General features: G+C 36.7%; 1 protein-coding gene across 1 annotated transcript in view; it reads right to left on the bottom strand.

The window, feature by feature from the left end:
* Window positions 1-19,743, bottom strand: part of galt (galactose-1-phosphate uridylyltransferase) — a 138,320-nt gene that overhangs the window by 114,342 nt on the left and 4,235 nt on the right. The window contains exons 4-6 of the mRNA XM_055209101.2: window positions 19,671-19,719; window positions 11,991-12,120; window positions 8,309-8,365 (exon numbers count right to left, since the gene is read on the bottom strand). Coding sequence (XP_055065076.2) covers window positions 8,309-8,365; window positions 11,991-12,120; window positions 19,671-19,719 — 236 coding nt within the window. The remainder of the gene's footprint in view (window positions 1-8,308; window positions 8,366-11,990; window positions 12,121-19,670; window positions 19,720-19,743) is intronic.

The raw sequence follows: 19,743 nt of genomic DNA, 5'->3' as shown, positions 1-19,743 counted from the left end.
GTTCTACACAGGTGCTTCACTGGTGCTTCACCGGTGCTATATGGCACCAAAAACGGTTCTTCTATGATTACGAGCAAAGAACCACTTTTGGTGCTATATAGCACCGTTTGTTTTTAGAGTGTTTACTGGCAAGAGTTTGTTCAAGGTTAGGTCAATTTTGAATATTGACAGGTCTTTGTCTTTACAGAGTAGAACTATACAATGGCAGCCTCATGCAAAGCATTCTGGGAACCAGAAATCATCATCAACTTTTTCTTTAGTTTTACTCTGTAAAGACAAAGACTTGTAAATGTTTAATGTTCATTTAACTTTGAACAAAATGTTGCCAGTAAATGACATAAATTTAAATCTACGGTAAGTTACCGGCAACCCAGCTGCAATAACACTGTAATTTCTACAGATTTTTTTTAACAGTGTGAAATAACGCGTTAAATGGCATGACACACACAATGTGTAAAAAATTAACACATCATTTTTTACAGTGTACAACAACTCCAAAGCACGTTCCCCCTGACTGAATGTGTCTGATCCTGTACTGGAGGTGACACACCGGGGAAAACTCTCGGTGATTCCGATTGCCAGTCCACTACAGCGATTGCGAACAAACTGCGGGAAACCGGAACATGAATAGACATAGCGAGAAAGCATCTAAGTCGCTAACAGAGGGGTGTGTGATGTGCTGCTTTTGGGCTTCTAGGGACTTATTTTTGTTTGTAACTTGACTACAGATGGAGGCGGCATCTTTTACGTTTGTAATAAACATTGCATCTATTTTGACGTGGGACGTATGATGTCATATGACGGTGTAGTAGTGATGTCCCATATCTTAGGAGAATATTTTTAACCCTTCCCTTTTTCACTCTGTTTCAAGGGACAAGTGGTGAGGGTTAGGTGTAGTGGTATAAAATAGAATTGGAATTGGGCCTTAATAAGTCATGAATGCATGAAATAGCTTTACCCCCCTCTTTATTAATATAAGTGTTGTCAATTTGAATCTGAACTTGATTGCTAATGTCATTAAAACTCTGTCATGCGAAGTGGTTAGTATAGTGTAAAGATTCAAACCGTTCTTTCGGACCTACACTACCACCCTAGTGACAAGGGACCATTTCTTGACTATTTTCTCTGACAGTGTAAGAATGGTTTTGCACAGAAGTTCCATCTGCTTATATTTCAAAAACGGGGCTCTTTGAAAATTAGGGATTTTTAGTTGCTTTGTCATTCTGAGTGGCTGTCAGTGTAAAACCCCTAGGGTGTTTAGCTTCAGTGATTCAACAGGTTCTCTCCGCGATGAAGCGATGGCTACTTAAAAAAAGCCCTCTCAGTATCATCATTTTCATAATTGCTTTCAAATCATTCACATTCATCATTCACACAGGCCTTTAGTTATACGTATTTAATGATAAAGCTTTTCCCTCTGAGCTTGACGCAACCTTTGAGGCTAGATAAGTTCACAGAGGTAAGCACTTCGCACGGAAAGCTATTGAAAATGAGGCGGGTGTGCTTATGCATTAAACATTAAGGTCCCTGTAGACGGCAAAAAAGAAAAACACTCTATTAATCGAATCCATTTTTCCAAAAATTCCAATTAAATAACTAAACTGAAATAAGAATCCTTTGCGACAGCAAAATCATAAACCCCATCTTGTTCCCTCCCTCTCTCCATATGTGTTTTTAAAGATAATTCCGGCCTGGTTCAGGGAATTTGTCGGGGCATAAAAAGCAAGCTGAGTGCAATTGGTTGGGGGGGTCTCACATCGTCAGTATTCCAGCCACTGATTTGAATGTCAGCAGTGATAACGGAGGCATCCATTGAGTTAGGGACGGCCAAATCCCTATAGAAGGGGAAGCTAATCACACAGACTTCACACAGCTGTCTTCCGGCCCTCGAGGACGCACCTACGTGAAATAAAACACCACGCATTGGCCCCTCAGTTTCTAGAATGATGTACGTAACAAAACAAAACGAAAAACAACCAAAAAGGTACAATATGTATCAAATTTACAACCCAAGTTCTGGAAAAGTTGGGACGTATTTTAAATTTGAATAAAATGAAAACTAAAGGAATTTCAAATCACATGAGCCAATATTTTATTCACAATAGAACATATCTATAAAATAGCAAATGTTTAAACTGAGAAACTTTACACTTTTATCCACTTAATTAGCTCATTTAAAATTGAATGCTTGCTACAGGTCTCAAAAAAGTTGGCACGGGGGCAACAAATGGCAAAAAAAGCAAGCAGTTTTGAAAAGATTCAGCTGGGAGAACATCAAGTTAATTGATATTAAGATATGTAACATGATTAGCTATAAAAGGTATGTCTTAGAGAAGCAGAGTCTCTCAGATGGGCAGAGGCTCTCCAATCTGTGAAAGACTGTGTAAAAAGATTGTGGAATACTTTAAAAACAATGTTCCTCAATGTCAAATTGCAAAGGCTTTGCAAATCTCATCATCTACAGTGCATAACAACATCAAAAGATTCAGAGAAACTGGAGAAATCTCTGTGGGTAAGGGACAAGGCCGGAGACCTTTAATGGATGCCTGTGGTCTTCGGGCCCTCAGACGACACTGCATCACTTATCGGCATGATTGTATCAATGACATTACTAAATGGGCCCAGGAATACTTCCAGAAACCACTGTCGATAAACACAATCCGCCGTGCCATCAGCAGATGCCAACTAAAGCTCTATCATGCAAAAGGAAGCCATATGTGAACATGGTCCAGAAGCGCCATCGTGTCCTGTGGGCCAAGGCTCATTTAAAATTGACTATTTCAAAGTGGAATAGTGTTCTATGGTCAGACGAGTCCAAATTTGACATTCTTGTTGGAAATCACGGACGCCGTGTCCTCCGGGCTAAAGAGGAGGGAGACCTTCCAGCATGTTATCAGCGTTCAGTTCAAAAGCCAGCATCTCTGATGGTATGGGGGTGCATAAGTGCATGTTTTGGAAGGCTGTGTGAATGCTGAAAGGTATATAAAGGTTTTAGAGCAACATATGCTGCCCTCCAAACGATGTCTATTTCAAGGAAGGCCTTGTATATTTCAGCAGGACAATGCAAAACCACATACTGCAGCTATTACAACAGCATGGCTTCATCGTAGAAGAGTCCGGGTGCTGAACTGGCCTGCCAGCTTTCACCTATAAAGAACATTTGGCGCATCATTAAACGAAAAATGTCAAAGATGACCACAAACTCTTTAGCAGCTGGAAATCTATATAAGGCAAGAATGGGACCACATTCCAACATCAAAACTCCAGCAACTCAATAGCCTCAATGCCCAGACGTCTTCAAACTGTTTTGAAAGAAAAGGAGATGCTACACCATGGTAAACATGCCCTGTCCCAACTATTTTGAGACCTGTAGCAGAAATCAAATTTGAAATTAGCTAATTTTGTGCATACAATTGTAAAATTTCTCAGTTTAAACATTTGCTATGTTTTCTATGTTCTATTGTGAATAAAATATTGACTCATGTGATTTGAAAGTCTTTTAGTTATCATTTTATTAAAGTTTAAAAAACGTCCCAACTTTTCTGGAATTCGGGTTGTATGTAAATTGCAGTATGTTTTATACTTCTTAACAACTATAAATGTTGTTTTTCCTTTTGGGTATACACTGTTAGACTTTTTATTGTATGCGGTAACTCACTGGCAACGTGTTGCCATTGAGTTACTGTTACTGCCCCATTACAGTACCATAATTGCACATGTTTTTTACAGTATGATGCCTTTACCGCAGTTCCATTTTACAGTATAATACCTTTACTGTAACTTAGTTTAAAAAAATATACTGCCTTGAAGGGGAATCAAACCCGGGTCGCCCGTGTCGTAGGTCTGAAACACTACCACAGTGCCACAGAGTCACTTGATAAAAGTTACTCGGTACACTGGGAGTAACAGTGTACATTTGATTATTGTTATATTATCTTAACAGCATATTTTCCACATTCTTGTTTCATTAAACCAGAATCTTTTTTCAGCCAACCAGAGACAGATGCCTTCAAGAAATAAGTCACCCTATAGGGGTATGGTGACTTGTCTTCACAGTTGATTTGTTTCAGGGTCAAAAAAATCTGCCTAAAATGTAAACACTTCAAACAAACTCAAACTCTTTTAACTTCCTAAGTCCGAAGCTATGGTTTGGCTTGCATTTTACATTTCTTCAAGCTATTTGGTGTTAGGAAAAACCAATAAATATAATAACCAAATATTTTTCTTTAACACGAAGTAGTGTAATTGTCCACGTCTGTATACAACAGTTTCCAGTTACACAGAATTAAGTATTATGGTGCAAACAACAAAAAAAATTATGTCCACGTATGTGGACACACCAGGTCTTGGAAGGTTAAAGTGAACTGAAACAAATGCAGGCAATATTAAATCCGAGTCCAGTTTTAAGTCCAGAAAATGCGTAAACGCAATGAAATGGGTTATTTTAATATTTCACTTTCCCCTTAAATGGGCCTTAGTTCTCTACTTAAGGAGAACCCCGGTGTAAAAGACCCAAAATGCTCTCAACACAAAAATACTCACACCACAAAAAGCGTTTCAACAGATAGTGTCTCTGTTTTCTGAGCTGATGTGTTCTGTTTGTTCAGGGGTGGGTGGTTATGGATGATATGAGAAAGCGTGGGACAGACACAGATACGAAGACACAGATTGACACAGACAGCCTCTCTCCGCAAACACTCTCATCCAGTGCCCCTCCTGGTGAAGGTGGGCTGACGGATACACAAGGCTTATCCATCTCTTTCAGGGCATGCTGGGTAAAACTTGTCTCCTGCCAGTTGACAGAGACCTAAGTCACATAAAGCTCCAGTCTCTCCGTGGGCCACACACGTACTGAGGCAGATTTATTTAAGTCATATTTTGCTCTGCCTATTGACAAAATCATATGAGAAACTTAAGAGTAGCTTACGGTAGATTCCATCTGAGCTGGGAAGCTGCGATTTATCTTTGGGGTTCGTGATTGATATTATGTCCAGCCCATACTGGGATGCAGGGCGAATATGTTGTCATGATATGATGCATGGATGAGCTGTTGCTAGGGAAACAGTATAATGGGAGTTGCTAAGGGGTCTATTAGCATTTAGAAAAATTTCCACCTGGGTATACGGTATCTTGAAGGTGCTAATTTCTTTCTGTGTTAAAACACTTGCTTCTATCCCAGTTTAATATGCAGAGACAATTATAAGTAAGCCATTTGAAAGTTGACAGGATGGTATTAATAATGTGGCTTTGTTGCACTTTCAAAATATTGCTCTGTGACATGTTAGTTTCTGGCTCAAGCAATTGCACAATTTGGCACCTGTTTCTTTTTTTTTGGACAAAGGAAGATGGGAAGATTTCAAAACAGTATCCAGTAGTGTTTGCCAAGGCAAAGTACATCTGGGATGTCATTAAAGTAAGAAAATTATAAATTTTCATTTTAGAAAGTCCAGTAAGCAACAATCTACATTGTCAGGAAAAGGTCCCAATATGTACCACTAAAGGGATAGTTCACCCAAAAAATTAAAATTCTGTAATCATTCACTCACTCTCATGTTGTTACAAACCTGTATACATTACTTTGTTCTGATAAACATGAAGGAAGATATTTTTAAGAAATGTTTGTAACCAACCCGTCCATTAACTTCCATAGTATTATTTTCCCTTGTAAAAAATAAGTGTGTTTAAGTGTATTGAAAGCATACTTTTTGTGTGCTTAAAATAATAAGAGTATACTTTTTGAGAAGTGCACTTGCTGATAATATAATATAATTAAAATTAAAGACCACTTAAGTGTACTTACATGTAATACACTTTAATGACACTATTTATTAACAGCACTTTTTACTAATGCACTTTTTAATAATGTCAAATTAAATGTTATTTAAAGAAAGTAAACTTTCATTACAATATACCTATACACACTTAAATGCACTTTTTAAAAATGCACTTTGTTATAATGTCTTATTAAGTTTAACTTAAAGTATACTTTCATGACTATTTCTAAACACATTTAAATGCACTTTTAAAAATGTTTACTTAAGTTTTACTTAAACATACATTTTAAATAATTATGATTTTATAGTGTTTTAAATATGTACAGTTATGTTTATCTATTGACAAATATACTAAATAAAATATTAATTTTGATGGAAAACATGGAAAATAATTGATTTTTATTTCAACTCAAGTGTGTTTTTCAAAATTATTTTGTTATTGTAAGTCTATAATATACTGTGTGCATTAATGCATATGAAATGTATTTCCCTCTAAGCTGCAATACATTTGTTTATACAGTATACTCCAATATACTTATTGTTGACATTTACAAACTGACAATATACATTAACTAATTTTTTATTTCACATTAATTGCTTGTCAGTAGATTGAACAGTGTACTTTAAGTATATTTTTTAAACACTAGAAGCAATTATGAAAGTAGATATAAAGTTATATTAAAGACCCACATAAGATGTTGCAAAAAAGCACTCTTAATGGCAACTTATTGGTTTTAATTTCAACTTAATATGTGATACTGCTTCTATTAATGTAAAGCTGCTTTGAAACAATTGAGTATTGTGAAAAGCGCTATATAAATAAAATTGAATTGAATATACATTTGAAATTAATTACACTTCATGTTTATTCAGTTCGCTGAAAACATTGAATTTAATCCACACTTAAGTTTATTGTTAATTGACATTAAAGTGTATTTTAAGTCACATTAATTGCATGCCATTATATTGTGTAGTGCACTTTTAATATATTTTAAAAACACTAGAAGCAATTATGAAAGTAGATATAAAGTTGTAATAAAGTAACAATTAAGTTGTTCCAAAAAATCACTCTTAATGGCAACTTATTACATTTTATTTCAACTTAATATATGATATATATGAAATTAATTACACTTAATGTGCATTTAGTGCGCTGAAAAGATTGCATTTAATTCACACTTAAGTGTATATACTTAAAAAATATTATTTATGTAATAAGTACACTTTATAAAAGTACACTTATTTTTCACAAGGGTTTCCTATAGAAGTGAATAGGGTCCACAAACGGTTTGGTTACAAACATTTCTCAAAATATCTTTCTTCTTGTTAAACAGAACAAAGGAATTTATGCAGGTTTGTAACAACATGAGAGTAAGTAAATGATTTCCAATATGTACTTCTGAGGTACTAATGACCTCTTTAAGTAAAAATGTGCACTTTTTGAAAGGGTACCTTCTCAGTGACAGCTAGGAAATATTTATTCTGACAGTGTAGAAACCACCCAGAACATCCCAGCTACTCCAGTAACACTGCCATAGCAACAAGACACAGCACCTTAGTATTTCTTGCATTTAGTTTTTGCAAGAAAGAGCACTGAATACTCTTTCGTTTTATAAACATAACTTTGTCAGTTATAAGCTAAAAAGCTAGTTATTTACTAGGCAGTTCATCAGCAGAAAACAAGTTTGTTAAAGAAATGAAAGACGGTAAACAGTAAATCTATGGCATGGCTATTAAACTCAATGTTCTTCAGGTGTGGTTTATTAAAGAGAGATGTTTAACGGGGAAATATGAGTAGTTTAGTGACAGCCCCCTTCGAAAGAGCTTAATATTATTTCTACTCAAGGTCCTCTACTGCCCCCTAGTGAAACACACAATTGCAACAACGAATGAATTCAGCGAGAGGGTGCTCAGTGTGCGGCCGGCTCAGTGAGATTGGCACTTCATGACAGTGACAGCTTTCCTGCACTCAGAGGAACCGAGGGTGAGAAAGACAGACAGAATTAAAGTAACACATGGAAAAAAGCAGCTTGCTGCTCTGAATCAGAACAGAAACACGAAAACGTTGTTAAAACACATAATTTACACGCTAAGCCATCAAACCGAACAAAAGTGGCCTCTTTCACCCCACTGCCAAACCAGCAATTTCCTTCATAAAAACATACCTAAAGACGAGCCCTCCCGACTCCAAAACCCAGAGGTGAGAGTGATTTACTAGGAAGATTGTTACGGGGGCGTCTTTCTTCAAGAACATCTCTGTAGTTCTCTAATTGGAGTCTACAGGGTTGTTAAACTCCTGCTTGCATTAGCACTATCCTGTCAGGCGTCTCTGCTGTGGTGACAGTAAAAGACCTATTCCTGCTTCAAAAGGTGCATTCCACATACTTGAAGACTGGGACAGAAACATCTTAATCTGGATAAAAGCATTGCGGGTCTTTTTCACTGAGCCAACCGCAGCAAACGCTAATTGATAGGAGAAGGAGGAGAAAAGAGACGAAAATGTGACATCAATGAGAAACAAAGCGACAGGGTACCTGACAGTGAGGATGAGGGTTCGAACAGCCCATTGTGGCTCCTTTATTCTCAAAGATCTGTAACACAAGAGAGAGAAACGTTATGTCCTGTCAAAAATGCCTGACATAACAATCCTCGTCATATCGTACACATGGATACAAAAACAGCCTCAAACGTGCTACGAGCAGTCAGGTGCAGACACATGAGTAGACCAGAGCACACGACTCAGAAAGGGTAACATCCTGAGTTTTAAGACATCCTGGAATCTCCCTCAAGGGCGACATAAAAGGATTCAAGCAGGATCTGCCCCCGACAACTTCACTTGATAAATATTGACTTGGGTAAAGTCACCGCTGTTCAGGGCCTGTAAATTGCAAGTAGGAGGAACACATGCTCTGATGTGTTCAACAGAGAGGAATCATACACCTCTCTTATGCAGGGTTTACACCAGACGCGGCAAGCGGGGGTGATTTACATGTTAAGTCAATGCAAAGACGCGATTAGGCATCCTGCGGTGCGGAAATTCGCAGAAGTTCCGATTTTTAAACTTGTACGTTTCCCGCGGCAACGCTCCATTCACGCAGAACGCGCCGCGCCCTCAGCACGTTCCGCATAAATTGAGCATTGCAGCGGGAAATGCGCAAGTTTAAAAATCTGAACTTCTGCGAATTTCCGTGCCGCGTTAACCAATCAGGACCTTGCTGTAATAGTGACGTGATTACAGGAGATTACAGCAAAGTCGCAGAAGCCCCTCCCATGACGCGAGTTTCCGCATGCATGACTAGAATTTCATGCACGGCTTTCATGCGCGAATGAAGCGAATAACTTAATGTTCAAGCGTCCAACTACGTGCGAATAGCGCGTTTTTGCCGTCTCTACCGCGGCTGGTGTAAACGCAGCATTAGAAATGCAGCAGCATCTTAGACTGAACCTATGCATTAGGATATGTGTACATGCGATTTTCTGTATTTGTAAACTTCAACTGGTGGACAGGAAAGTACAGGGAGGAGAGAGGGGTATGGGATCGGCAAATGACCACCAGCCGGGAATCAAACTCGGATCGCCGAAAGTGCGAAAGCACCACATGTCGGAGTGCTACCCAATACACCATCGACTCCGACAAGGAACAATACATACTTTTAACACAACTTGTGTTTTAATTTAACACAAAAGGACACATTGTGTGATAAAAAATTACACATCCTTTCTTAGAGTGCAGGTGAACATTTTTGTCATTCACAGTATTGTGTGGGATTTTGCAAGTTTTTACTCTCAATTATTTATTGGTCCACAGAAAAACCGATAAAAAAAACAAACAAACAAAACAGCTTTTTTGTGAATGGAATTTTTTTCTTTATAACCATCTACAGCCACCTCAACAGATGTGGTATTTATATTTATTGATTTGTGCAAAGCCAAAAGGAAATAAGTTATACAGTACGTTCAGGGGTATGACAATGACAAAGTGGGTCTAATTGAGCCTAAACAAAACCTGAAACTACAGTACTTTAACGATTTTTTATTTCTTTTCAAGTACTGGTGTGTTCTTTTAAGGAAAGGATTTAGTAGAAAATAAGGCTATACATATATCTGCCAACAATGTAGTAAAAATGGAAAAGTTTTCCTTAGAAATGTTAGAAAAATTTCACATACACACAAACAAATCACTGTGTTTACACAGATCCATAGAAACTCAATAGCATTACACGTGCCAGGCCAGTAGATGATGATGTTACTTGAAACACTACAAAACTGCACACTTACGCATTCTTTTACAAACGAAAAACAATCAAGACGACATAGCATCAAGCGGTTTTGATTAGACTATAAAGCGGTAAAATATTGTCAACTTTGTTGGAAAAGCATTAATAAGCTCAGTATTTTGAGCCGCACAAACACAGTCCTGTGGGCCGCCATTGTAGTATTACTTATACTCATGGCTATAGGCAGATTTATATGACGACAATTTAATGGCAATAAAATTAAGCAAGCTCGTTTTAAACCGCTGGTGCATGCCATCTCATATGCGCGCAATACAAGCTCTCGTGCACGGGGGGTGTCTCACAGCATGTGCAAAATCAGCCCCATCAGCCTGCATCCTCTCTAACCTGCTACTTTTGCTTGCGCGAACACGTTTCTTTTTGGCAGTAGTGGGGCAGGACTGATCATTTTACATGTAATCTCAAATGTCATTGGTTACTACACCCATTTCGAAGCCATTTGTGATTGGACAGTCGTGGTTTTCAGATCAGAATAGGCGAAACTCTAATCCTTTTCTGGTAACAGTGCCTAGTGGTGCTTCGTTAGCGTAGGCACCATTTTCGAGTGAAAATGTCAACTTGACAACAGAAATGACAATTAAAAAAAATTAAAGTTAACTAAAAGAACCCAGTGTTCGGCAATCCATTGCAAAAACTATCAGTGTGACAGTACAAATCTCGCTTTTCGTCATTTTCTGCTATTTTTAACTGTTTAAGTTAAATAGTAACTTAATTCCTTTTAGGAATTTTAAGTCCTAGCCATAGAAACCATAATAATGATTTATATGAATATGACAGTTGAAGTTACAATGAGCTTATTAAACTTATTTGTTGAATTCATATATTTCATTAATAACTTATTTTTGTATGTAACATTATGTGTACCTCCTGGAAAACAGAGAAACATTATCAATCATAAAAGAGATAATTTACATTATTCTTAAAGTAGCATAAGTGTTGTTTCATACTCAGAGGGGAAGAAAACTTAATTACTACAATTTCTGAAACAAAACACAGGGTCAGATATGCCCCCCATAGAAAATATGTTAAAAAGCCAAAGGGTCTCAGAAACTCACCACACTGATAAGCTGACTATTTTTCAGCACAAACATTTTAATTATCTGCATTCGTATCCCAGAAAACCTTTGAAGTGCTTCATTACTGCCTTGCAGGGGCATTAATGTTTCCAGAGAGGCCGCAGGAAGACTCAGCATTGCCTGGCATTGATCAGCGCTGAAACGGCCAGACTGAAGAGCATCTCCCAATTGATCCAATTAGTGCTGATGAGGAAGACTGAGACAGAACCGAATCGAGTGGCGTCCCTCCCTCAGACATCCTTAAACGCTTTTACGCAACCATGTCTCTATGACTCAGTCAGCTCTGGAGGGATTCTTAACTTTCTTTTAGCCACAACTGTTGTAAATGTTTCTGCACATCCCAGTGCTTTATTTTCAAAGACAAGCTGTATCTTAAAGGAATATTCCATTTTCTTAATAGAAAAATCCAGATAATTTACTCACCACCATGTCATCCAAAATGTTGATGTCTTTCTATGTTCAGTCGAGAAGAAACTATGTTTCGCTAGATAAGACCCTTATGCCTCGTTTGGGATCGTTTATAGTCATTTGAAACTCCGTTGAAAAAAACTGTTAAGTGTTGAGTTAAGTATTAAATGTTGGGCTCTATTAAAGTCCATTAAAATTAGAAAAATCCTGGAATGTTTTCCTAAAAAAACATAATTTCTTCTCAACTGAACAAAGAAAGACATCAACATTTTGGATGACATGGTGGTGAGTAAATTATCTGGATTTTTCTATTAAGAAAATGGAATATTTCTTTAACATAATTTTTGCGTAATATAACTCAAGATATTTGCAGAGTAAATGGAAAGTATCAGGTGCATCAAAGGAAAGTTGAGTGTATTAAGACTGGATGTACATGCCTGCACCCATGTGTACGTGGCTCCTAGCTCTTCAATTAGCTCTGCCCACTTGTCAATCACTTTCCGGATCTCTGCAGGCTGCATGAGGGGAAGAGTGATGTCAGACCAGGGGTGAAAGCACATGACCTTGCTGGAACAAACAAGAAACAGCAAGCGTTACTAGTTTTACAGAATAAATATGTTCAACTAAAAACATAATTCAACTAAAACTGTCAAAAATATATATTTTCGTGTTTGTATCATTTACCCATCCTTCACTAAAAAAATGAAGTGTTGGGTTTAATTAAAAATATTATGTCAACAGGTTCCACGCAATTTGTTTAAGTAATCTCAACAAACAATAATTTAGTTCATTTTACAAAAGAGGTTTAAGTAAACTAATTGTACATAAAAAATGTCATTAATGATAATAAACATTTTGAATAATGCCATTTTATAAACTCCACCCCCTTTAATTAGGATTTAATAAGTCCATAACATAGAATCAATCAATCAATCAAGTGCTGCTGCTCAGTACAACTTATCAAATAAACCTGTTTTTAATAGAGTTTATAAAAAAACATAACACAAACATATTTCAAAATGCAATGTTGCATTCTAAACCGTTAAATTTGTTCTAAAATATATCAGAACAAGTTAATTAACTCATACTTGGACACGTATTACTCAGGTGTCCATCTAATGGTGCTACACTTCTGCAAGACGGTACAACAATTCTGCCAGAACAACAATTACCCTTAATACACTGCAAAATACTCAGCCAATGAGATGCAACTCTGTATTGGTTTTATTAATCTGTTAAATTTATGCAACAATGTTATGTTGGCTGAACAAATATGTTTTAAGTAAAGCTGACAAGACTAACCTTTTTGTTGAATGAACTAGATTAAATTAAGTTCAAATTGTTAAATAGATTTTTTTTAAGTTATCACAACATAAAAGAATTAAGTAAAATTGGCAAAAGTGATAGTTATTTTTTTTTTTTTTTTGTAGGGTTGGGTATCGATTCAGACGTGTCAGATCGATTCGGTTTCGATTCACAAAACGATTCGATTTCGATTCTCGTGCCGATTTTCGGTTACGGTTCTCATGATGGCTTTTTTATACTCGATTCTCAATTCAACTCAATAAATATATATTGAATACAAATACTATATTTATTAAAAAGAACAGTGAAAAGAAGTTTACAAGTGGGTTATAGATTAAAAGAAATTAAAAGCCACAACACTATGGTCGTCGTCTTGCTTGTGAAATCTAAAATACTTCCATACCGCCATTTTAAACACTGAATTAATGGTTTTGTTTTGTTTTTTAAAACAAAACACAAAAACCGATTTATCGGAAAATATATATTTTTGCCCAGTCCTAATCCTTTGTTTAGTTCATAAACGAGCATGGTGGTTCAATCCATAAATGACCTACAGTGTGGGTTTGATGCATTTTGATGCACTTTCCAAGTGTCCTCTTTCAGGCTTTATTTAGGGCAGACAGCTCTCTCTATTAACTGCCCTTGTTTGTGCCTCAAGTTGCTATTTTTATTACTTTAAATGTCTTTCTACAATGTTTACATGCATAAAATTTTGTCAATCCGACTGAATTTAATCCTATTGAAAGTAACAACAATACAGTTTACATGCACCCCAAACATTGCAATCTGATTTAAAATGTTTGTTTACATGTACGTCTAACAAAGCACACAGCCAGGGTTGCTAGCTTCGCGTATCAAAACCATCCCATGGCCATAGTCTAAATCTGAACTCAAAAAAGCAGAGTGTGTGTGTACTGTGTATAATAATTATGTATAAACACACATACACACATGCATGTATATAATTAAGAAACATTTGCATTGAGTATATAGATGTTTATATTTATATATAATATATATTATATATAAATATTTATAATATAAATATATTTTTTTCTTAAAATTATACATTTATGTGTGTGTATTTATATAAACAGAATAATTATACACAGTACACCCTAATATATTATATAAACAAAAACTTTTATTCTGCAATCGCGACTAATCGTTCATCCTTTTTCTCTAGATAAATGTACAAAGCTGAGTTGGAGAAGAACTTTTTAGATATAGGTATTGAAAACACATTTTTTTAAATGCACAAAGCTATTTTATTGCTTTATGTAGCCTAATATTAAAGTACACATGAACGCCATAGAATGTACAGCACGTGACCCCATTACCTTAATAATGCGTTGCCATTGCCTTGCTATTGCATGTTTCTGTGATGAGAATTATGTGAGAAGTAAATAAGAGGTAAATATAAGACGTGAACTTGAGCACAAATGTTCTGCGCATGTGCACAATGTATTTTTGCATACGATTGAGAAAATACTACAATTCACGCGTTTACATGCATACTTTTCTCCTGCTGATCGGATCACAAATTGGACTACACCACCCCTTTCAATACAATCGAAATTTGCATCTGATCGACCTTTATCGTATTGATTAAGGTGTTTACATAACAGCTTTTCGATATGATTGAGCCATCAATATGACTACAAATGGATTATTTGGTTGCATAACGTACCTGATCTGACATTTCCATGAGATATGTTAGAGAGATAGTTGCCAGGGTTTGTGTGAATGTGCTCTCCGTTGCTTTCTTCCAATAATTGTGTGGTGCTGTTTCAAAGCATAATTTTTAAAGTACTGTTTCTACCTGAAAAACACTGCTGTAGTGTAAATGGTGGAGATGGATATCACTAGGTATTGTGAATTCAGGTTACTACTTCGCTCACTTTCTTGATGACAGCACCACCTAGTGTTGACAATATTTAATTGTCACAAATACAAAACTAAATCTGTTTCAACAAAGTATGATTTGTCTGATTTAATGCTGTTTATTTCGGCCATTGTTGAAAAAATCTGCTCTTGTGCTTTTTAGCAGCCAAGCAGTCAAATGCTAAAGGTAAACTGAAATTCACTGGTATTATGTCAATTATGTTAAATCTTCTTCCATTACATGTTCCATTATGTATGTTGTAGGGCAGGGATTTGTGAAACATAAATGTATATCATTTTTATGGAAAAAATTTATGATAAACATATATCCAACAAATCACTTTTCGTTTTCGTTTTCGTCTCCTTTGGAGGCAGCATTCCAAGGCATGAAGGAATCAAGTCACATTGAATCTAATGTTAGGTTTACTTCCTGTCTTCTGAGTTACCTTCATTGTCCTGTCCCACATTCTATGTGTGGGCGTGCGCGGGGAATGTAGACTCTGGAAGAGTTTGAAAAAATAAAATGGCGGCCAAGAAGAACCCCGGAAGCTAGGGTTAGCCCATTTATTATTTCCATTAGACTTTTGGATTATCGCAAAAATAAGCTTTTTGTTTAACGGAAGTGATACTTACTAAAAAATAAAAATAAACTAATTTAGATTTCAAAATTCATTAAAGTTCTGTTCCATATAACATATACAAGTCACAGTAGACTATACGTCGTGTTTGTTTAGAAAATTATTTCACAAAATCCAAGCCGAAGAAGAACAGACATTTAATCTGGAAAGGCAAGTTATTCAACTAAACAAGCAGACAGAACAGCAGGCTGAATAGATGTCTGTACGTTAAAGTAATATTATCCGTTATTTTAACGATAAACCATAGCATACAGTACCTGGAAGGTTGAATAGGCTAAATTAGCCGAACAACCCAACCAGCCTGAAGTTCGCATACTCGTCATTCCACATTACTGAATCCACTGAATTACAAAAATACAGAAGCAGCATATAGCGGACTCTCGCAGCTATAGACGGTAATGATGTCTCTTGCCTCATAAATGTCTAAATTAATTCATACTGACTTACAAGGCGCACCTGATTATAAGACGCAGCACCAGCCAAGTTATGAAAAAAAAACGCGGCTTATAGACCGAAAAACACGGTACTGAACGTTACCCATTTAATTTGTTGTGTTGTCTACACAAAATATAAAGTGCCTCCCTTTTATGTTGGCCATGATGACAAGCCTGCACTGTACTGTACCGCGTTTGAATCCTGTACTCATTTTGTCTTTGAACAGAGGAATTGAAAGTAGCTTGTGTGACCCTTAAACCTTAAATACTTTCCTAATCCACATACAGTAATACACTAACAAGCTTCGCTTCATCGGGGAATGTTTAATGCAGGCAAAGGCCTTGAACAGAATCAACCTCTAATGGTTTTCACCCATCGCCACAACTCAGAACATAAAATCATTTAATTCTTTCCTCTCTGTGAACGCTCTCCTGAGGTGTCCCCGTTCCAGCAGCACAATCAATTTCCACACCCAGCACGATTAAACACAGGGAAATAGTTTATTAGCCCTGCTTCAGAGGGGCTATGAGCCAGAATAACGAAGCTTAAATGCTGAGCTAACACAGTGTCCTTCGATGTCTCTCCTATCTATCGCAATCTGTGCAAATGTGCTTTAACACAAAACTTTTCTGAGCAACAGCCACACAACATTACCATGGTTTGTTTACCATGCTCCATAGAGGTCTTCTTGTGGTCCTCATTTTCGGTGTGGCTGTCAGAACACTGATATGAGTTTGCTAAGGAGTGGCTTTAATTGAGTTGCCATGCGTTTGCTGTGGTGGTGTAGGGAAAAATAGCATGTCCAAAATACGGTAAATAATAACATAGCTCCTTTAGAAGCAACTCATTCTAAAGTTTTGTTTACAGTATGTCCATAACACAAACACAAAGTTCCAGTGCCTCCTGGTTGTAATTTCAATGATCCAAGATTAAAGTTTTATCTATTTGAATGGGGGAAAACGAATCAAATATCTCTAAAATCAAGTGCTAGTATCCAACTAACACAACATGTATCTAAACAAAAATTAAACCTTACATCAACTTACATATTTTTTGTTTATTAAAGGACACATAACACACACAGTTACGGCTAATCTCATGTTAATCTTGAGAACCTATAGAGTAGTATTGCATTATTCATTTAAGTCCAAAGTGTCTTTTGTTTTAGCAGATTTATCAGCTGTAGTGCTATTTTCCAGAAAAACCCGAGCTCACGCAACACCCACAAAACATTATCTCACTATCTCTATGTTCAGGTTGTTTTACTTACCGCCGGCGACTTATGACCCAGTTGTATAGACAGTTTCAGCAGTAACAACATAAACAAATGGCTTTGCGGAACAAACGTAACTTCTGGTAAAGAATCAATAACAACAGAGTCCTTCTAGAGAAAAAACAAGCAACATGAATAACAAGTAGATTACCTTAGTTCAAATCATAGCTAAAGTGTATCAAAAACTATACTGAGCTAACGTTACTGTGTAAAATGTGTACTAAAAAGGGCTCTATCATACACCCGGCGAAATGCAGCGCAATAGTGTCTTTTGCTAGTTTCAACCTTGCGCAATTATAATTTTCACGTTTAGCGCCACATTGTTTAAATAGCAAATGCATTTGTGCCCACTTTTGCACCCATGGGTGTTCTGATCTAAAAACGAGGTGTGTTCAGGCGCATTGTTGGCATGTTGCTATTTTAAGGCAACTAAAATAGACTACACCATTTACCAAAAATAACCTGGTTTAAAGTTATATCAATGGCGCAATATGTTTTTTGTTATTTAAAGAGTGCAGTAGTAATATGCGCCTATAAACGGGACGACAACGCTGGTTTGCTTATCACATACATGAATGCGCAGCAGCACAAAAACGCTTTTAAATATAAAAGATTAAAGGATTGAATGTAAAAGATTATTATTGAGTCGCTCGGCGCACAAACCATTTTTCCGTCCTTAAATTAGCAAAAGTGGCATCAGACACGCCCATTTAGACTGTGCGCTTTAGACAATGTGTGTAGATGGTTAAAATAGGGCCCATGATGTATAAAATGTTAACTACAGATCAGCAGGCCAAAACTTCCCTTTCCTTGTCTTTAGAAAACCAAACATTTTTTCATGAGGTATTTGTTTCAGAGTTCAACTTAGCCAAACAAAGACTGCAAGTTAAGTTTCATCCAGACGTGTAACCGCGACAAAGCGTGTGCGACTGATGAAACTATAATCACTGGAACCTCCCTATTTCAACAAATTCTTGCGTTAAACAAACACACTTGCACAACTCCACTACATCCACTGTTCACATAATGCTAGGTTCTTTGGGAAGCTGATCAAGCTTAAATTTCTCTCACAAATAACAACATACTTCTTTGGTGATGTTGATTTTGATTTTGAGTCAGCTCTTGGTTGGTGTGTGTGTGTGCGCTATTCCGGGAAAAATGCCCATAAAAGGACTTCCACTGTAATTCCAGCGATTCTGTTACATAACAAAATCAGTAGTTGAAAAAACTTTCTGATCTTCATTTGGCACAGAAATACTCTGCCACACGTCCAAATGCTTCTGTGAACTTTGTCCATGTTTAGCATGTAAAATTCAACTTTTAATAAGTCAGAATGCATGAAATAGCAATAGACCAGCCCTGCAATTTTTAGCTCCAACCCTGATTAAACCTCACCTGTTTGAAGGTTTCAAGTAACTCTTTAGACCTTGATTACCTGTTCAGGTGTGTTTGATTAGAGCTGGAACTAAACTCTGCAGGACTGCGGCTCTCCAGGACCGACGTTCGCCACCCCTGCAATAGACCATTTTGCAAGATCTAAACATCACTGGTACAGAAGCACTTCCTGTTTTAGTTTTTTAACACTGACCAAAATATTAATATTAATTAATATTAGAACAAAATACAACCAACAAAAATTTTAAAATGAATTCAAATGTAAAATAAATGTGAACTAAAAACTTAAAAACAACAGGAAGTGCTTCTGGACCAGTGTTGTTTACATCTTGCGAAATGGTCTATTTAAGCTTAAATTGCACAAAAAACGTCTTTATTCAAGGTAATTTCAGCTACTTAGAGGGACACAGGTTGTCAAGCATCTCATGCGACTCTGTATAGAGAAAATCGTCAGTCTTTTTCGTTTAAATAGTAACTAAACTCTAAACCAACTTTTTTTAGTTAATGATCTGTAAAAATTATGCGTTTTTAGTGCTGTTTATTGATTTTAGTAAGTTTTTTGACATTTGGATATAAAGAGTTTCAATGCTACAATATATGGTGTAAAAACGTCTGGGTGCTGCCCTCTTCAGGTTGAACGGTGGCTACTGCAGTTGAATTTTCCTATTGGATGTTGGGTCCAGAAAATACCTCATGACGTAAGCAGGTTCAAGCTCACCACGCCCTTGTTACGATCTCGCCACACACTTGGTACGAGCTTAGTTCGTCCCCTCTATCTCCGTTGGGATCTGCCCACTTTTCTTGCATTTTTCAAATATAGCCAGTGGGTGGAGTCAGGCTCTGACCAGGGGTTTAGTTACGCTTTAATGATTGGTTATTTTAAATGGAAGGCTTACGTTGCCTAAGCGGCCATATTGAGCTCATATTTCATAGTAATAGGAGTGCTTGATCTTGTTACATCCAATATCTTTTGTCAAATATAGCTGAACAAGCTAATCAAGTTGTTTCGGGCTACCTGAAAATTTCAGGCAGGTGTGGAGCAGGGTTGGATAAAGTATGCAGAAAGATAGCTCTCCAGGAGCAGGGTCAAAGATCTCTGCTATAAGTATTTGAGCAATAAAAATAGTAATGCTTGCTTTAGCACAAATAATAGGTATTCTTAAGGGGAAGAATGAAAGTGTTCTCACCAGACGCCTCTGGCTGCTTTGCTGCGGAAAAGTGGGTGATGATCTGAACCTAGAACAACACAAATTATCAGCA

Source organism: Misgurnus anguillicaudatus, chromosome 12 (assembly GCF_027580225.2).
Source record: "Misgurnus anguillicaudatus chromosome 12, ASM2758022v2, whole genome shotgun sequence".
In the NCBI taxonomy this organism is placed as follows: Eukaryota; Metazoa; Chordata; class Actinopteri; order Cypriniformes; family Cobitidae; genus Misgurnus; species Misgurnus anguillicaudatus.
This window is presented reverse-complemented; position numbering and strand designations above follow the sequence as displayed.